General features: G+C 37.1%; 2 protein-coding genes and 1 pseudogene across 4 annotated transcripts in view; 1 reads left to right on the top strand and 2 right to left on the bottom strand.

Annotated features, from left to right (window-relative positions):
- Positions 1–13,343, bottom strand: part of LOC124632778 (slit homolog 1 protein) — a 34,627-nt gene extending 21,284 nt beyond the window's left edge. Inside the window, exon 1 of one of the 3 annotated variants that reach the window (XM_047167742.1) lies at positions 13,132–13,343. The gene's annotated coding sequence lies outside the window, so the exon portion shown is untranslated. Of the gene's footprint in view, positions 1–12,775; positions 12,853–13,131 lie in introns of those variants that run through there. The other 2 variants (XM_047167748.1, XM_047167756.1) reach the window with 2 other exon arrangements.
- LOC124632820 lies at positions 7,027–9,218 on the top strand. The gene is made up of 2 exons (XM_047167796.1): positions 7,027–7,397; positions 8,315–9,218. Exons 1-2 carry the CDS (start codon positions 7,315–7,317, stop codon positions 9,195–9,197), a joined length of 966 nt encoding a protein of 321 aa, XP_047023752.1. The 5' UTR covers positions 7,027–7,314; the 3' UTR covers positions 9,198–9,218.
- Positions 7,414–9,640, bottom strand: LOC124632812 (annotated as a pseudogene).
- Positions 13,344–14,093: the final 750 nt, after the last annotated feature.

Below are 14,093 nucleotides of genomic sequence, written 5' to 3'. Positions count from 1 at the left end.
GCGTACATATGTAAATCATGTGTAATAGTGTGTGTAGCGAATAGACAAAAGACAACATGACGCTTAGCCGACATATAAGCAAAAAATTGCAACTTTTTGTCGCTTTAATTCTACAGCCATGTACGGCCTGCAAAAAAATAAGACTGTATACGAAATATCTGACCGCATCGTCCTTTACATACAGGTGATAATGTATGTTGCTACCTTATTTGTCCTTGAACCATCAGAGATGTGTGCTGTGAGCCTAGGCTGACACGCGTCATCGACTAAAATAAATCAATTGGACGGAGTCGTGGCATTGGATGTATTAAGAGGCATTAACACTTCAGCTCGTACATCGATGATATCACAATTTATAGTCCCACATGTGGTACATAACCCTTTTAATTATCGTAGGCGTGGGGAGAATAGTAAAGTATCGTTTGAACTGAATATCGATGCTAGTTGCTCAGGTCTAGTGGTAAATACTCTGAGATATCGAGATCCAGTATTGCCAGGTGACAGCAGATAGAAGAGTATGGAAGGAGAAAACATATTGTGCGCCGACCCCAAACAAACATTCGGTAAGGACAGGAGAATTGTGAACGCGGCGTGACAATGTTATAAGGACTGTCCTGAAATTATTTGCCTGAACAAAAGCTTTTCTTTAGTCAATGACTTTGTCCCGATCGTTGACATTCATTGTAGAGTACTTATCGATCACCCTCGCCGACCAATGCAATATATTATTAAGTTGACTGTTAATACCACTGAATCAAATCTTTAGTAGTGTTAGGTTTGATTTTAATATTTCATATTTTATTTACTTAGATTTATTTTGATAGAAAGTAGGTAATAACATCATTAGATGTTCCAATTTCTTATTTGCCTGTACATTCTGCCAGAGCCCATAGAACATACTTTAGTTAACCATGGAATGACAATTTATTATTCTACTATACTTAATGTATAAAATGCCTATTAAGTGATCTTTGAAAACGCAATATTTTTTTATCAATTAAATAGAGAACAGACAGACAAATGCCTTTATTCAATACTAACAGTTCCTAGTACATATTATTCAAGATACCGGTGGTGCCACTCTGTAGTCACCGTGTGTGCGTTGAAGTCATAGCTTACTCATTACATAATGCTGAACCTATAAGTACATAGTACATACTTTATGACTAGATATGTTCACAATCTACGTGTAAACACCTCATCTCTGTTATAGAGGATTATTTTCTAGGAGATCAAAACTTTCAAAGTGGAAATGTCTCTGTGTATTTGTAGCGAAGTCTCAATGTAATTTAAATTAATTTAAATAATATGTACATAATCAAGTGATGCACCTATGTGGGTAAATGGTTCAATATTATTCATAGGTATTCAATTTCAACCGCAATTGTTATTTACTTATGATAATAATGTAAATATTTTTCAGGCTGAATTTTTCATGGGTAACATTTTTTATGGATAAAGGAGCTGCAATGTACCCTTATGTCAATATAGGCTGTAGCTTTGGTATATTTGAATATTTACATGTGTTGCTGTAGCATTAGTATGTACGTATGTGCAAATGAACTGTTTTGTAACAAAACAAGGCTATTCAGAAAATCCAGCGGCTAACCAGCTATTCGGAACTACTTCTGAATACAAATCTAAGCGCTATAAATAGATTCAAATCATAAACAACAGCGGGTGCACTAAAGAATCTACAATTTAAAGTTCAGTCGTGATTCAAGAGGTTAACTAGCTCGATAGAAGGAGGTCACATCGCTTGGGAAGTTTCAATTATCGACACATTAGTAACCTTAATTTCCCATTTACAATGAGCAATAAAAACCAAGTGGTGTAGGAAGAAGCTTTTCTTCGAAAATCCTTAAACTAAAGGCAGTGGACTAAGTTCGGAAAACTGTTTCCTACTTGCCATAAGGAGGTACATAGTACTTAAAAATCCAATAGATGAAACAAATGACAAGAGTGACATTGCAAAAGGAGTCTTTGAAAGGCCATTTTATAACGAAGAAAAGCAAGCGAAGTTTAAATTAAAAAGTAATGTGCCAAAATCATGCAGCATGTCTGTTATCGGCCAGCGTTCCAATATGAACGTCCATGCAAAATCGATCGGTGTAACTGCGCATTACGAGAAACGGTACATTATATTCTTGCTTGACCATTGTATTATGCTGAAATTGATGTTTTAACAACTCACTTATTTCTTTCTTTGTATAAGTTCTTTGTTCACCTCGCAAACTGGTAACTTTAAGACATGAATTGGGAGATTTCTAAGGAGGAAAATAAGAATTGGTTGTTACAATTTTATTTAAGACCCAATTTTTAATGAAATTCTAAAACAAAGTTAGGATATGAATGACCACAGATCTTATCTGAGATTTCTGAGAGATTTGATAAATCTGCAAGTCTACAGCATAAAATAAATAGATAGAACTACAGGGCTATGACATTGGTTCTTATAAAAGTTTCATCAAAACATAAAAATAACTTTGAGTTTTATTTGAGGTTTTCACAATTTTTTTCTTGTCTCTGTAGCCTGTGGTACGAAGTGCGAGATTGACTGTTCCAGATTTAAATTAGATCAAATTCCAATCTCAAACATGTTTTGATATTATGATACGAGTAATCTGAGAAACAAAATTTTCATGTTCATATGAAGGATGAAGCAGAACAAACATTGGTTTGCACTGGTTTATTATTCTGTGCCAAATACCAAAGTGTAGACTCACTGAGTAAGATACATAGACATTCAGTACTTGTATGGAATTTTTATCTCGACATCTATTACTTATTATTTTATTTTAGTAGAAATTGACCACACATCTCAATTATTAGTGGTTAATTTTTTATATTAATCTTATTGCCGTACTACAAATTTAACGTCAATAACAGTAGGTATCCAATAATGAAGTAAAAAATTAAACAAATCAATCATAATGAAACCGTCTGATCATAATGAAATTTTGTGGTTAATACGTGCTTACTTTTTGACTAGCAATTTAACGCTTACTTAACATTTACTTCAGAATTGCAATCCGTGGCTTAAAGCCAATATTTACCATTAAACAACTGTGAGAAATTCAATAACAACAATAATAATTACAAAATTGTTCTCAGAATCACGCAGTGGAGCACCATAAGTGGATTTAACCGTCGAAAATGTAAACAAGGATTTACCGTTGGTGGAAGATAAAGTTAGTGTCAGTGGCTACCCGTTACTACGACCTCTTATCTGAAGCATTCTACCTCGTCGGTTATCAACTTACACATGCCTCTAATTAACTAAGCGAAGTAGTAGAAACTACTGCAAATGAGGAATGTGTAGATCTAAGGATTAGAATTTTGTTGAGAAGAAAGATTTTGTTTGAAATAAACTTAAGACGCAAATCTGCTGAAATTAAATACAAAGTCACATTGAAAGAAAGACGTCACGACAGTAAAGTATTGAAATGTAAATAACATAAGAAGAACCGAAGTGACACACATTATTCAAGAACATCAAACGATTGATGTCTAAGGCGTCGATTATAACGAGCTAAGAATCTTGCTCAGACGAGTCGCGGCCTCACTTGCTTAATGTTTACCTTATTACTTATTGCCGCCGACGCTTACCTACAGAAATAAAAACACACCCACAGAACAACCGGCTGCATTAGATACGCACAGTTTTCAACGAGAATCCACTCGACAAGGGGCTTTTCAATTTGACCGAGAAATCGAATGCAACTTGTGGGGAACGCAAGCTGTGCGGTTACAAATCGTAATGTATATGAATGGCCGACTTGCCGTCTCTCTTCAACTCGATAAAAAAATCGAGACAAAAGAGAAGCTTTTTAAACATAATTCACTGAGAACACTTCAATAACATTGAACAAAAGTCAAGATATTTATAAATTCCTTTGTTGAGGAAGAAAATTTTCAACGAAACACGACCTTTTGGTTGGAGTTTTTGAACACGAGTAGTTGGAGAGTGATAAAACAATAATGAAATAAGTGACGACCCATTAGCAGAGTATTAAACTATTGTTAGAGATGGTTTATAAGTTAAAGCTTGCGAATAAAACAAACTGCTCCGTGAAGACTTCATAGAGTTTCAAGGAATCTAAGAAGCATGACCGTTTTATTGTCCTCGAGGGATTACTTCAAATGGCTCATTGCGGATCACTGATGCATAGCCAGACATAATTGTTTAGTTAAATATGTAACTAGTAAACCAGTGACGTAAGTAAATGGTTAGTCTAAAATCATACAGCAACAATTTTACTGAATGATTTTCAATGTCTTTACGTGTTTCAATGGTGTGTGTGTGAGTACATGAAGAAATGACTGGCGCACAGGTCTGTCAGGGGTTGTTGAAACCCTTTTGTTTAAATAAGTCTTATCACCCTCTTCTAGAAAGATTGTCCGTATGGATCAAAATAACTTGTTTTTATAATGCTTTATTGTTTGATCTAGAAATTCCTGAGCGATAAGAAGTGTAGCGGCCAAATTACTAAGAGGTTTGATAATTTCGTCTCTGGTTTCAAGAAAATGCTTAGCTTCGCCTATAGAGTAGAAACTTGTTTCATAGTCGCTTGTTCTGTCTATATTATGGTTTGGTATATTAGGTAGTTGTGTCTAATTTTACGATGGAGTCAAGAGTTCGCGACTGCCATTAAAGGTTCATTTAGTTTTTGCTTATTATTTAGAATAGGAGTCGGTGACAATACGCCGCCATGTTACGTTTTTGTCCTCATGTTGGCATTATGACGCCAACATGTAGAAATGCCAAAGTTTTTCATGATAAACTCAGCTATTCAGGTTATCAGGAAAATGAATGATAATGAACGTAGTCGAGTTTGTAGGTACTGTTTGTTGTTTGTACGGCGGAATAACCAGACAAAACGTATTTATAATGCTTTATAATTTTACCTAATTGGGGAAATAACTGCTATTTCCCCACCACCCAAAGGTAAACTGGGAGAAAACGCCTAAGGCGTTAAGTCCGCCATTGTGCTGTTTGTGCAGAAAGTATTATAAATAAATAAAAATAACAACAGGTGTTAAGGCAAACGAAGTACCTACGTATAACGTTTTACCTACACATAGACATTTGTTTTTTTGTTATCATGAATGGTTAATGACTAATGGGCTATCTAGTGTTGGTTTTAAATGTGAACTAAAGGTGATTGTTGTGTAAAGGTTCGATTAAGCGCCTGTGATTAATTACGCAACATTACAACTGATAAACAAGATTGTTATAGTTATTCATTGACGTTGGCTGTAACTGATATAAAAGCAGTTCGTGGTTTTACTACCAAAATAAAATTTTCAATAGGGTATAATATATGGTCAAAAATGGGCAATTTGAAAACCATATTCGACCAGGTGCTAATAAAATAGCACCACAATAAAAACTTTGAACGCTTCAATTTCCATCAATTTACACCAAATAATGAATCAGACCTCGTTATAAATACTTTCGATATCTTTTATCTAATGGTTTAATTTCTGCCATCACAAAAACTTTAGCGATTCAGCTTTACCGAGGAGATTTAATTGGCCAAAATGTTTAACTTCAGTTAAACGGACCGGATTTTAAAAGTGAAATTTTTCTTCGTCATCGGTTTCGTACGCTGGCTGGGCAGCTTCCGTCGCAGCTATGGTTTCTTAAAAATACCTGAGTCACCGATTAAGGCGATTTCGAAGGCCGTTAAAATAAAACATCAAATCTAAACGAGCCCTCACACTCGACTCGTTATTACATTCACTTGTGGAGTTGCCAACGTCTCTAAACCTTATTTTGCACCGTTGCACGTCGCTAGCGTACGAATATTTCTGTTTGGTAAATTCATTATCGAGCTAACAACCTAATCGCTTCGAGTATTACTTCAGAAATTGCATCAGATATTACAATTTTCTACTCTTCGTATCTATTAGTGATCGAAACGTCGTAATCGTTAGTAACTATTTCCGGCTGTAGATAGAAGAATGAATGTATGAAGAACTAAGATAATGGGCAAGTATACATAGCACCATGTTAACCTAAAAGGGTTATTCGACAAAATCTCAAAATCCGTCATGCTTCTACAATTAAGACAACAATGGCATGACTAATGAGGAAAGGTAATGAATTACAAACTCGATTGCAACGCTTTGGCCAAGTATCGAAGCGAGTAAGCACTAGTGTCTAGTATCATGTTGTCATCGTCGCAAATAGTGTTAGTACGAGTCTCTTATTTTGTTATAATAAATGGAGAATTAAATGCAGTCCAACAATGAAGTGACAAAGTACGTTCAGTGATGTCATCGGAGTCACCAAGTGTGACGGCCACGAGCCCACATAAGAGTAGCAGAACTACATACGTATTTGAGTACGTTCATTCGCATCTAGGTACACTAAACACGTTGGCATGCGGGTTACCGAAGGAGCTAATGTTTGCCGACTATATATCCTATTTTAGGATTTAGAAACGCATTCAAGAGCACGTGCAACAATTATAATAGGAATAGGAGATTGTTAAGAACTCGCACGTTGTTGAGCAAATAATGCCCGGTTTATGCATGCGATGTGGCGAAACAACACACGTATTTTTAAATCCTTAGACCCTAAGCGCAAAGGATATAAGTAAGCAAAATAAAATTGACGTTGATGCAATATAACACGAGGAGAATAGTTATCGAAAGACCTTGCACAATACAATAACATACAGGTGTAACGATTTTGCTTGTTACATGTTTTTATGAAGTCAAATAAAGCCTCGGTGAGGCTGACGTCATGTTTGACAAGTCTGCAAAGTATGCAGCTAATGCGATTTTGGTATGAATATGTAATTACTAACGAGAATATTTTGGCAGTATCCGAACCGCATAGTATCGTGGAGAGATCTTAATTGAATATGTATAAATAGAACAATGTAGCATCGATAACAAATACCACGTGACGTGAATGAGACACAAAAATGGTTGTTAAAGACGCTAGGGTTCATACGCACTATGCGGGTAGCCGCATTACGGCTAGCCGCGCGGCTGACCGCAGGATGCGGTTGCGAATGCGGCCAGCCGGATCACGGGCAGCCGCATTCGCAACCGCAACGTGCGGTTGAAGAACCGTTGCGATTTGCGATCATGTCGATCCATTTCAAAGATGGACGTGGAAAAAGTTGCACGTAATGTGTGTAAATGTAGTAAATTTACACACGTTACGTAAAGAAGAAAAAACAAAAAAAGAAGTACTGGGTGCATCCTTATTTGCAAACACGAGATGAGAGCAACCATTTTGCAATATTTTTCGAAGAAGTAAAAAAATATGAAGATAAGTTTTTCGGATTTACTAGAATGAGCATAAAAACGTTTGAAGAATTATTGACACAATTTCGCAATAGTATTAAACCGGATGTAAAGTTAATAATAGTGCTACGGTAAGTAAAATAAATATTTATAATTCAATTTTTATTAAAATAATGTAGGTACACATTTCAAGCATCATCGTCAGTGATGGAATTAAAAAGTTCCAGATAATCACTCTCCTGAGAATTTTCGGAAATTGGCGATTGAGCATTCGTCGGATTCCTATAATCACTCTCCTGAGATTTTTCGGAAATTGGCGATTGTGCATTCGTCGGATTCCTCACAATTTCTTGAGACGTGTCTCGTCCAAACTCCGAAGACTGCACAGGCTGCGTGTAAACATTACTTCCTGAAAACTGTGCCGTTTGATATCCATGATGGGTATTACCTCGTCCAACCTCCGAGAAGTTTGTACGGTGAGAATAGGGACTATTACCAGAATAATGTGACATTTGATAACCCCGGTAAGAATTAGGCCTTGGATAATCAATGTTCGAATAATTGAAAATCTGCGCATCTTTAATTACCTTTAAAATATCTAATTTACTTTGCAATTGCATATGTTCTGGAATTTTTTTAAATTCCTTTACTAGAGACAAGAAAAAGAGGCGATCCGCGTCATCTTCAACACTCTTTCTTTCTAAATTTCTATTTAAGGCCCCGACTAACTCTCTACCGATAAGATCATCACTATTATTTTTCTTGTTTCTCTTTGGTGCCCATGAAGTATTTGATGGAAGTGTTTCTTCATTTTGCATAGCTGTGTTACCATCTTCATTTTCTGTAGTTACATTCCCCGTTGTGCTATTGACAGTTACAGTATCTTTTAAAAATAACAAACTATCGTAGAAAACATATGAAGTCTTTTTTTTTGCCGCTGATCCGCTCTTAGTCTCTTTCGCTTTATGGGCCTTCACAAAACAGTCGCGAATATTTCTCCATTTTTTTTGAATACTCAAACCTAAAAAAAAAAAAAACATTGTTTCAGATATTTGGCGTCAGGCTGTTCATTCGCAGAATTGCATTATATGTTTAAGATTGGAATTAGTACTATCGCCGAAATAGTTCGAGAAGTATGTGCAGCTATATGGTTTTGCTTAAAAAATATATGCCTACCACAACCAACCAAAGATATGTGGCTTCAAATTGCAAATGGTTTCTCTACTAGAGCACATTTTCCGAACTGTATAGGTGCTTGTGACGGAAAACATATTAGAATTATAGCACCTAACAATAGTGGATCAATGTGCTTCAATTATAAAGGATATTTTTCTTTGGTATTGCTAGCAATTTGTGACAGCAACTACAAATTTGTGATGATTGATGTTGGAGCATATGGAAGATTCGGTGACTCAGCAATATTTCAAAACTCAAACTTTTATAAAAAAATTCAAGAGAACCGCTTGAACATTCCTGAACCAGCACCTATTTCAGGAAACAATGCAACTTGTTTCCCCTTCGTTTTTGTAGGAGACGAGGCATTTGCTTTAAGTACGTGCATGATGCGCCCTTATCCGAGAAATAATTTAAATATTACAAAAAGAACATTCAATTATAGACTTTGTGTGGCTAGACGTTACATTGAATGTACTTTTGGCATACTTGCGAATAAGTGGCGCATTTTTCACAGACCAATTAATGTTCACATCGATTTAGTTAGTGATATTATTAAGTCTGCTTGCATTTTACACAACTTTGTAAGAGACAGAGACGGATATTCTTTTAGAGACTCATTAAGTAATCCACTAACTGAAACTATTACTCGAGATAACGTGCGAAGAAACAATAGAACTGCTTTCGGATATCGAGAATCATTTGCAGAATATTTTATGCATGAAGGGAGAGTAGAATGGCAGGATAATTACATTTAAATAAAATACCTATTTTGATAATTACCTAGTTTTTGTTTTTCCTCCTTTGTCAATTCCGTACCGTGATAAATATGCACTAACTCTTCCCATGCTCTTTGTTTTAATATTCTATCAGAATACTCTGGTTATTTGGTGTTCCAAATTGCTGGCCGACTCTGGATTTCGATGATAAATTTTTCGGTATCGAATTCCATTTTACCAGACGTACCACGTGCGTACCACGTACTCACTCAATGGCGGGCAGCCGCAGACTGAACCGCACAGTGCGTATAGCAACCGTCCGGCTGGCCGTCACTCGGGCCGCAGCCCTCCGAGCGACCGGAGCGGTCTGCGGGTAGCCGCATCGCAGTGCGCATAGAAATGAATATTACGTACATAATTGTGCTTGCGGTCAGCCGGACGGCTAGCCGCAATGCGGCTACCCGCATAGTGCGTATGAGCCCTAAATAGTGCTGTCATAATACAAACAATCGTTGTCTTTCGATGTTTCTAGAACCATAATTTAGTTTTTATTTGGTTTGTGCTCTGTACTTGTAACAATATAATCGTTTGAAGATTGTTTTTGTCCTTATCTTTGCCATAGCGTGAAGATTTATGCGCATTTCTGAGCGTAAACGCATCCTAAGATGAAATGTAAAACACCCGGAGCGGTAATAATTAAAGTGATTTCCTTAAAATGCAAATAAAACTGTTTGGAAGCAGTCGGCGCGGTCGTGCTGAATAAAGGGTTTGCGTGCGTGCAGCTAGCAGAATGTCTGGAATGCCCCGTGCGGTTCTGAGAACACGAGCGGCTCTCCATTCCTGCCCTTAGATAGACGCGTTTTGCACCATTAGGTTTTTCTCCATCTTTATGATGTACCGCCATACAGACTTTTTAAATTACTGATGCAGCTTCAGCCCTTGATATATTAGCTTTCAAAATAGCAGGTAAACTTTGCCGGTTCAATCAGAAACCTATGCAAACAATAGAGGTATTGAATTTTGGAAGTAGAAATAAGTATGCTTCTAATATTCAGTTTTCAATAACCGTGGGAAGTGATGCTTAAAGATGATTAATTAGTTTATTGTTAGTGCTGCGGTGCTCTATAATGTTATTACGCGCATCGACAACACGTGGTAATACACACACGTGGGAAATATTCAAAGACTATAGTTTATTGACCCCAAAATTACTAAAATATATACTCAAAGTTTTGACCTGTTAAGTATCACTTAACATTTGGTTTGAAAAAGCGCGATATATTTACATCAAAGTTTCAATAAATTAAATCTCAATTTAGTCAACAGAATGTTAATCAATACCTACATGTAACCGTTATGGTCGAGTTTAATAAAACCTTAAATTAATTTTGCACACTCGCCAACATTGTTATGAGAAAATTGATTCACACTGAATATAAGAATTATTTGGAATATTAGAGTTCATGAAAGTTGAATCAATTGTTCTTCAAACTAGCCTTTGTGTTCGGCGAAGAAGCTGGCACAGTCGCGGCTTCTTCAAATATGAAGAAAAACAAAAGAGGACACTTAAGTTATTCCACTTTCGAGGTACAGTTTATTATTCATTCGCTACTGGTTGAGTAATAACTTGATCAACTCTCTTTAAATGGAAATCAGCGTCTTTTGAAGTGGTCATAAATTTTAGCTTAACAAGAGCCAAGCTAACGGAATTATTGTAAAATTTTACAAATGAGGACTGCTCGACATCAGGTCCGATTTCAGCTAACGGTGTCTTCCAAATAGTTTTTAAAATCATTCAGTAGAATGTTGGAAGTTGTTCGTTCACTGTAAAGGATCACATGACCGTGTTATGCGCCGCGTCGTCGCGTCGCCATGCGCGGGCGCATAGCCTTGCCTTTATCCGCGACCGGTCGCTAGATCAATTGAGCCGATTGATTGTTACCATCCACAAATTATACTAGTCCGTCTGATGTCATGACAGTCTTGCGGTCTGCATGCTTTTAATGGGCACAATTAGGTCAATCATTTAGCAAATTACATGCTTCGTTAGTTTTCATCTGTCATATTCCCAGATAATTATGTAAAACCAACCATGAACCCTCAATTGTGGTTTATTGACAGAAATAGGAAATCTTGTTATAGCCATAATAATACAAACGGTTTTTTAATATTGTGTGCGCCATGACATGAATGTCATGACAGGAAACGCGCCGACAATTGGGATTTTATTGCTCTAAAGCCGAGGAGCATACAGACAAACCCATTCAAATTTAGCTTCAATTGGAGAGGTTTAAATTAAGCTATGGCGTTTATTACAACTGAACTAAAAATAAATTCAAGTGTACAACAGCAAATAGCAGTGTCAAATGATTTAAACGTAATTAAAGTATCAGTTACTGAATAAACACGAGGAGAAAAGGAAAACAATGGCAAAGTTGTAAATAATGTCACTTTGTCGTAAAAATAAATCAAGTTTAAGAAAATATTGACTCCGATTAAATGGAACCATTGATTTATCCACTGCAGAACAATAGGATATTATATTGCTTATTGGAAATGTAACTGATTGACGTAGAAGTTTTTACAATGCATAACAAACTAGGCGTCCAGACTGGTTGAAGACTTCCTTCGATGAATCATTTGGGTCAGAAAGCAGACGGTGTAAAAAAGAAAAGGCTGCGTTCAAATTTAATTAGGATTTCGTTTCAAAGAAGGCCTCCATTAATCATTAGGGTATGATAATGGTGAGTGTAGACATTCGCTCTGGCACGTACTCCGCGAAGGTCAGGTTTTATTACGAGACCACTTGTAACAACTGTCTTTATGTCGTCAGTGTCGTCTACAACTTCACACATTTTCAATACACGACGTATTATGGAGACATTGGATTGTAATACACAGAGTGTACAAATTGTTCTTTTCATTGTATCGCTTGTCTGGCCGTGAAAGGTCTGATGTCACCAACTTGAGACTAAATACAGAAGTTTCGTGAAAAGTTTTTGTGCGATGGACAGACGCACGACGTGCAATGAATAGGTTAAATTGTGAGTGAAAGCTCCGCTGCTGCAATTTCTTCGAACTCATTATGCAATTTCCAGTTTAAAGCCACCTGGCCTTCAGTAATTGTTAGCTTTACATATGTATTTACTTTATAAAAAATAGGCCCCGTGTTGTTAAGGGCATGACACTCATCATAGACTAATTTCTCTTCTACCTATAAGTACTGATACAGACTTATGAAATGAAATAACTTGGCGACAAGGGTCGACTATATTACTTTTATGATATGAAGGACGACAATTAGGGCTAGAGATTGTCTTATCTTGGCCGATTAAATTGTTTTGTACCGAGGAAACGATGAATCAAGCATTATCTTTGTGTAGGTGTATTCTTCTCCTTATCTCGTTAAAAACTTTGCCTTTTTTAATAAATGTTTTTTACTGAAAACGTGTCGATGTTATAACAAATTAATATAACTTCACAATAAATATCAAACATGATAAGACTCTTAAACTCAAGGACAATTACTTAAGTAAGTTGTAAGTAACGTCATGCGTCAGCGCGAGAAATGAAGACGAATGCACACAAGTTTCACAACACAAAGAAACTGTAGTAACCTTATTGTCTCCAGAGAGGACAGCTGTTGTTATATCACGAAACGCAACACCAGGGGACACTACAGTGTACACAAGTCACAGAAACACTGAACACGATAGGCAACTGGCACGTGATTTACCAAAATTGACACATTGAATGTATGATGAGCGCAGGGTGCGCAGGCGGCGGAGGCAGCGCCGCGCGCCGCGCCTCGCCTCCGAGCCTCCGACTCGCCTGTATGTACACACCGCCCTCGGTAAATTCTTTGCATAAATAAACGAGAAAGCTCCAGCTAGCCCACTAAACTGTCGCTTCCTTGACACTCACTTCGCGAAACAAGATGCACTGCTTCCGAAACAACTTAAAAGTACCTTACCTTTTACACTGCGCAGTAATGATGTTCTAACACGATCGATGATGGAAAAACAAGCGAAAACCAGGCACAGTCACGTTCGTGCGGATACGTCGAGAGCAATGGCGCCGCTCCGCCGGTTCGTTCGTCGTTTGTCGAGTACAGCGCAGACTAGGAAGGCAAGCCTTGTTTGAACGGTGACGTGAAGCCAGATGGCCTCTTACCTTTTCTGTGCCGGGCGATTCACCTCTGCCTAGAAAGAGATAGCACTATTGAAATCAACTTCGCTTTTTACCTGCGGTGCAGCAACCTATATCACCGGTACGTCGAATAAATTGAACAATGTCAAGTCTGATATTTGCTCGTTTGTCTCGAAAAATTAAGCAAAAAAGAATTATAGTCCTAGCTTCACGTTTCGTGTTACCTATTCTAACAATGAATAGCTGCGGTTTGCGTGACTGAAATGTTTCAAATAAAATAAGGCGAGCCAGACACAGAAAGTTACTGTGGTATATAATTTATCTTCAATATGTACCTCGCTACGCCTAAAATATTCATCCCTAAAAATGCATCTGACCTCCAGACAAAGAAAAAGGGGCATGAAAACATCTAGAAAGTTGAAACGAAAGAGCCCATAAAACTAACTTCCATGGAAAAGTTTTCGGAGTGCTGCCATCTAGCGGAAAATGCAACACTCTTAATCATTTACACTGAACTACAGAGCACGTACCAACTACGAAATTTATTGATGAGTTCTCGACTCTGAGGTTCAACAGAAAACCGGTAGATGGCGCTAAAAGATATCATTAAAAAATGAGGTTTCCGATATTACTGAAATACAGGCATACAAAGGAGATTCAAGGAATAAAAATGACTTAATAAATTAGTTTTCATGAAACCCGACGAGGGTCCACTGTGCATCCCAAAGGTTACAAAAATGGATACCTTTTTGAATCGCATGAAGCCTTTTCACAGAATTCTATGTT

Source organism: Helicoverpa zea, chromosome 1, assembly GCF_022581195.2.
Source record: "Helicoverpa zea isolate HzStark_Cry1AcR chromosome 1, ilHelZeax1.1, whole genome shotgun sequence".
Taxonomy (NCBI): Eukaryota; Metazoa; Arthropoda; class Insecta; order Lepidoptera; family Noctuidae; genus Helicoverpa; species Helicoverpa zea.
This window is presented reverse-complemented; position numbering and strand designations above follow the sequence as displayed.

Coding starts and splice junctions, on each gene's coding strand:
- LOC124632820 (XM_047167796.1), top strand. CDS start 7,315: ATGAGCATAAAAACGTTTGAAGAATTATTGACACAATTTCGCAATAGT. Junction 7,398..8,314: donor AAGTTAATAATAGTGCTACG/GTAAGTAAAATA, acceptor ACATTGTTTCAG/ATATTTGGCGTCAGGCTGTT.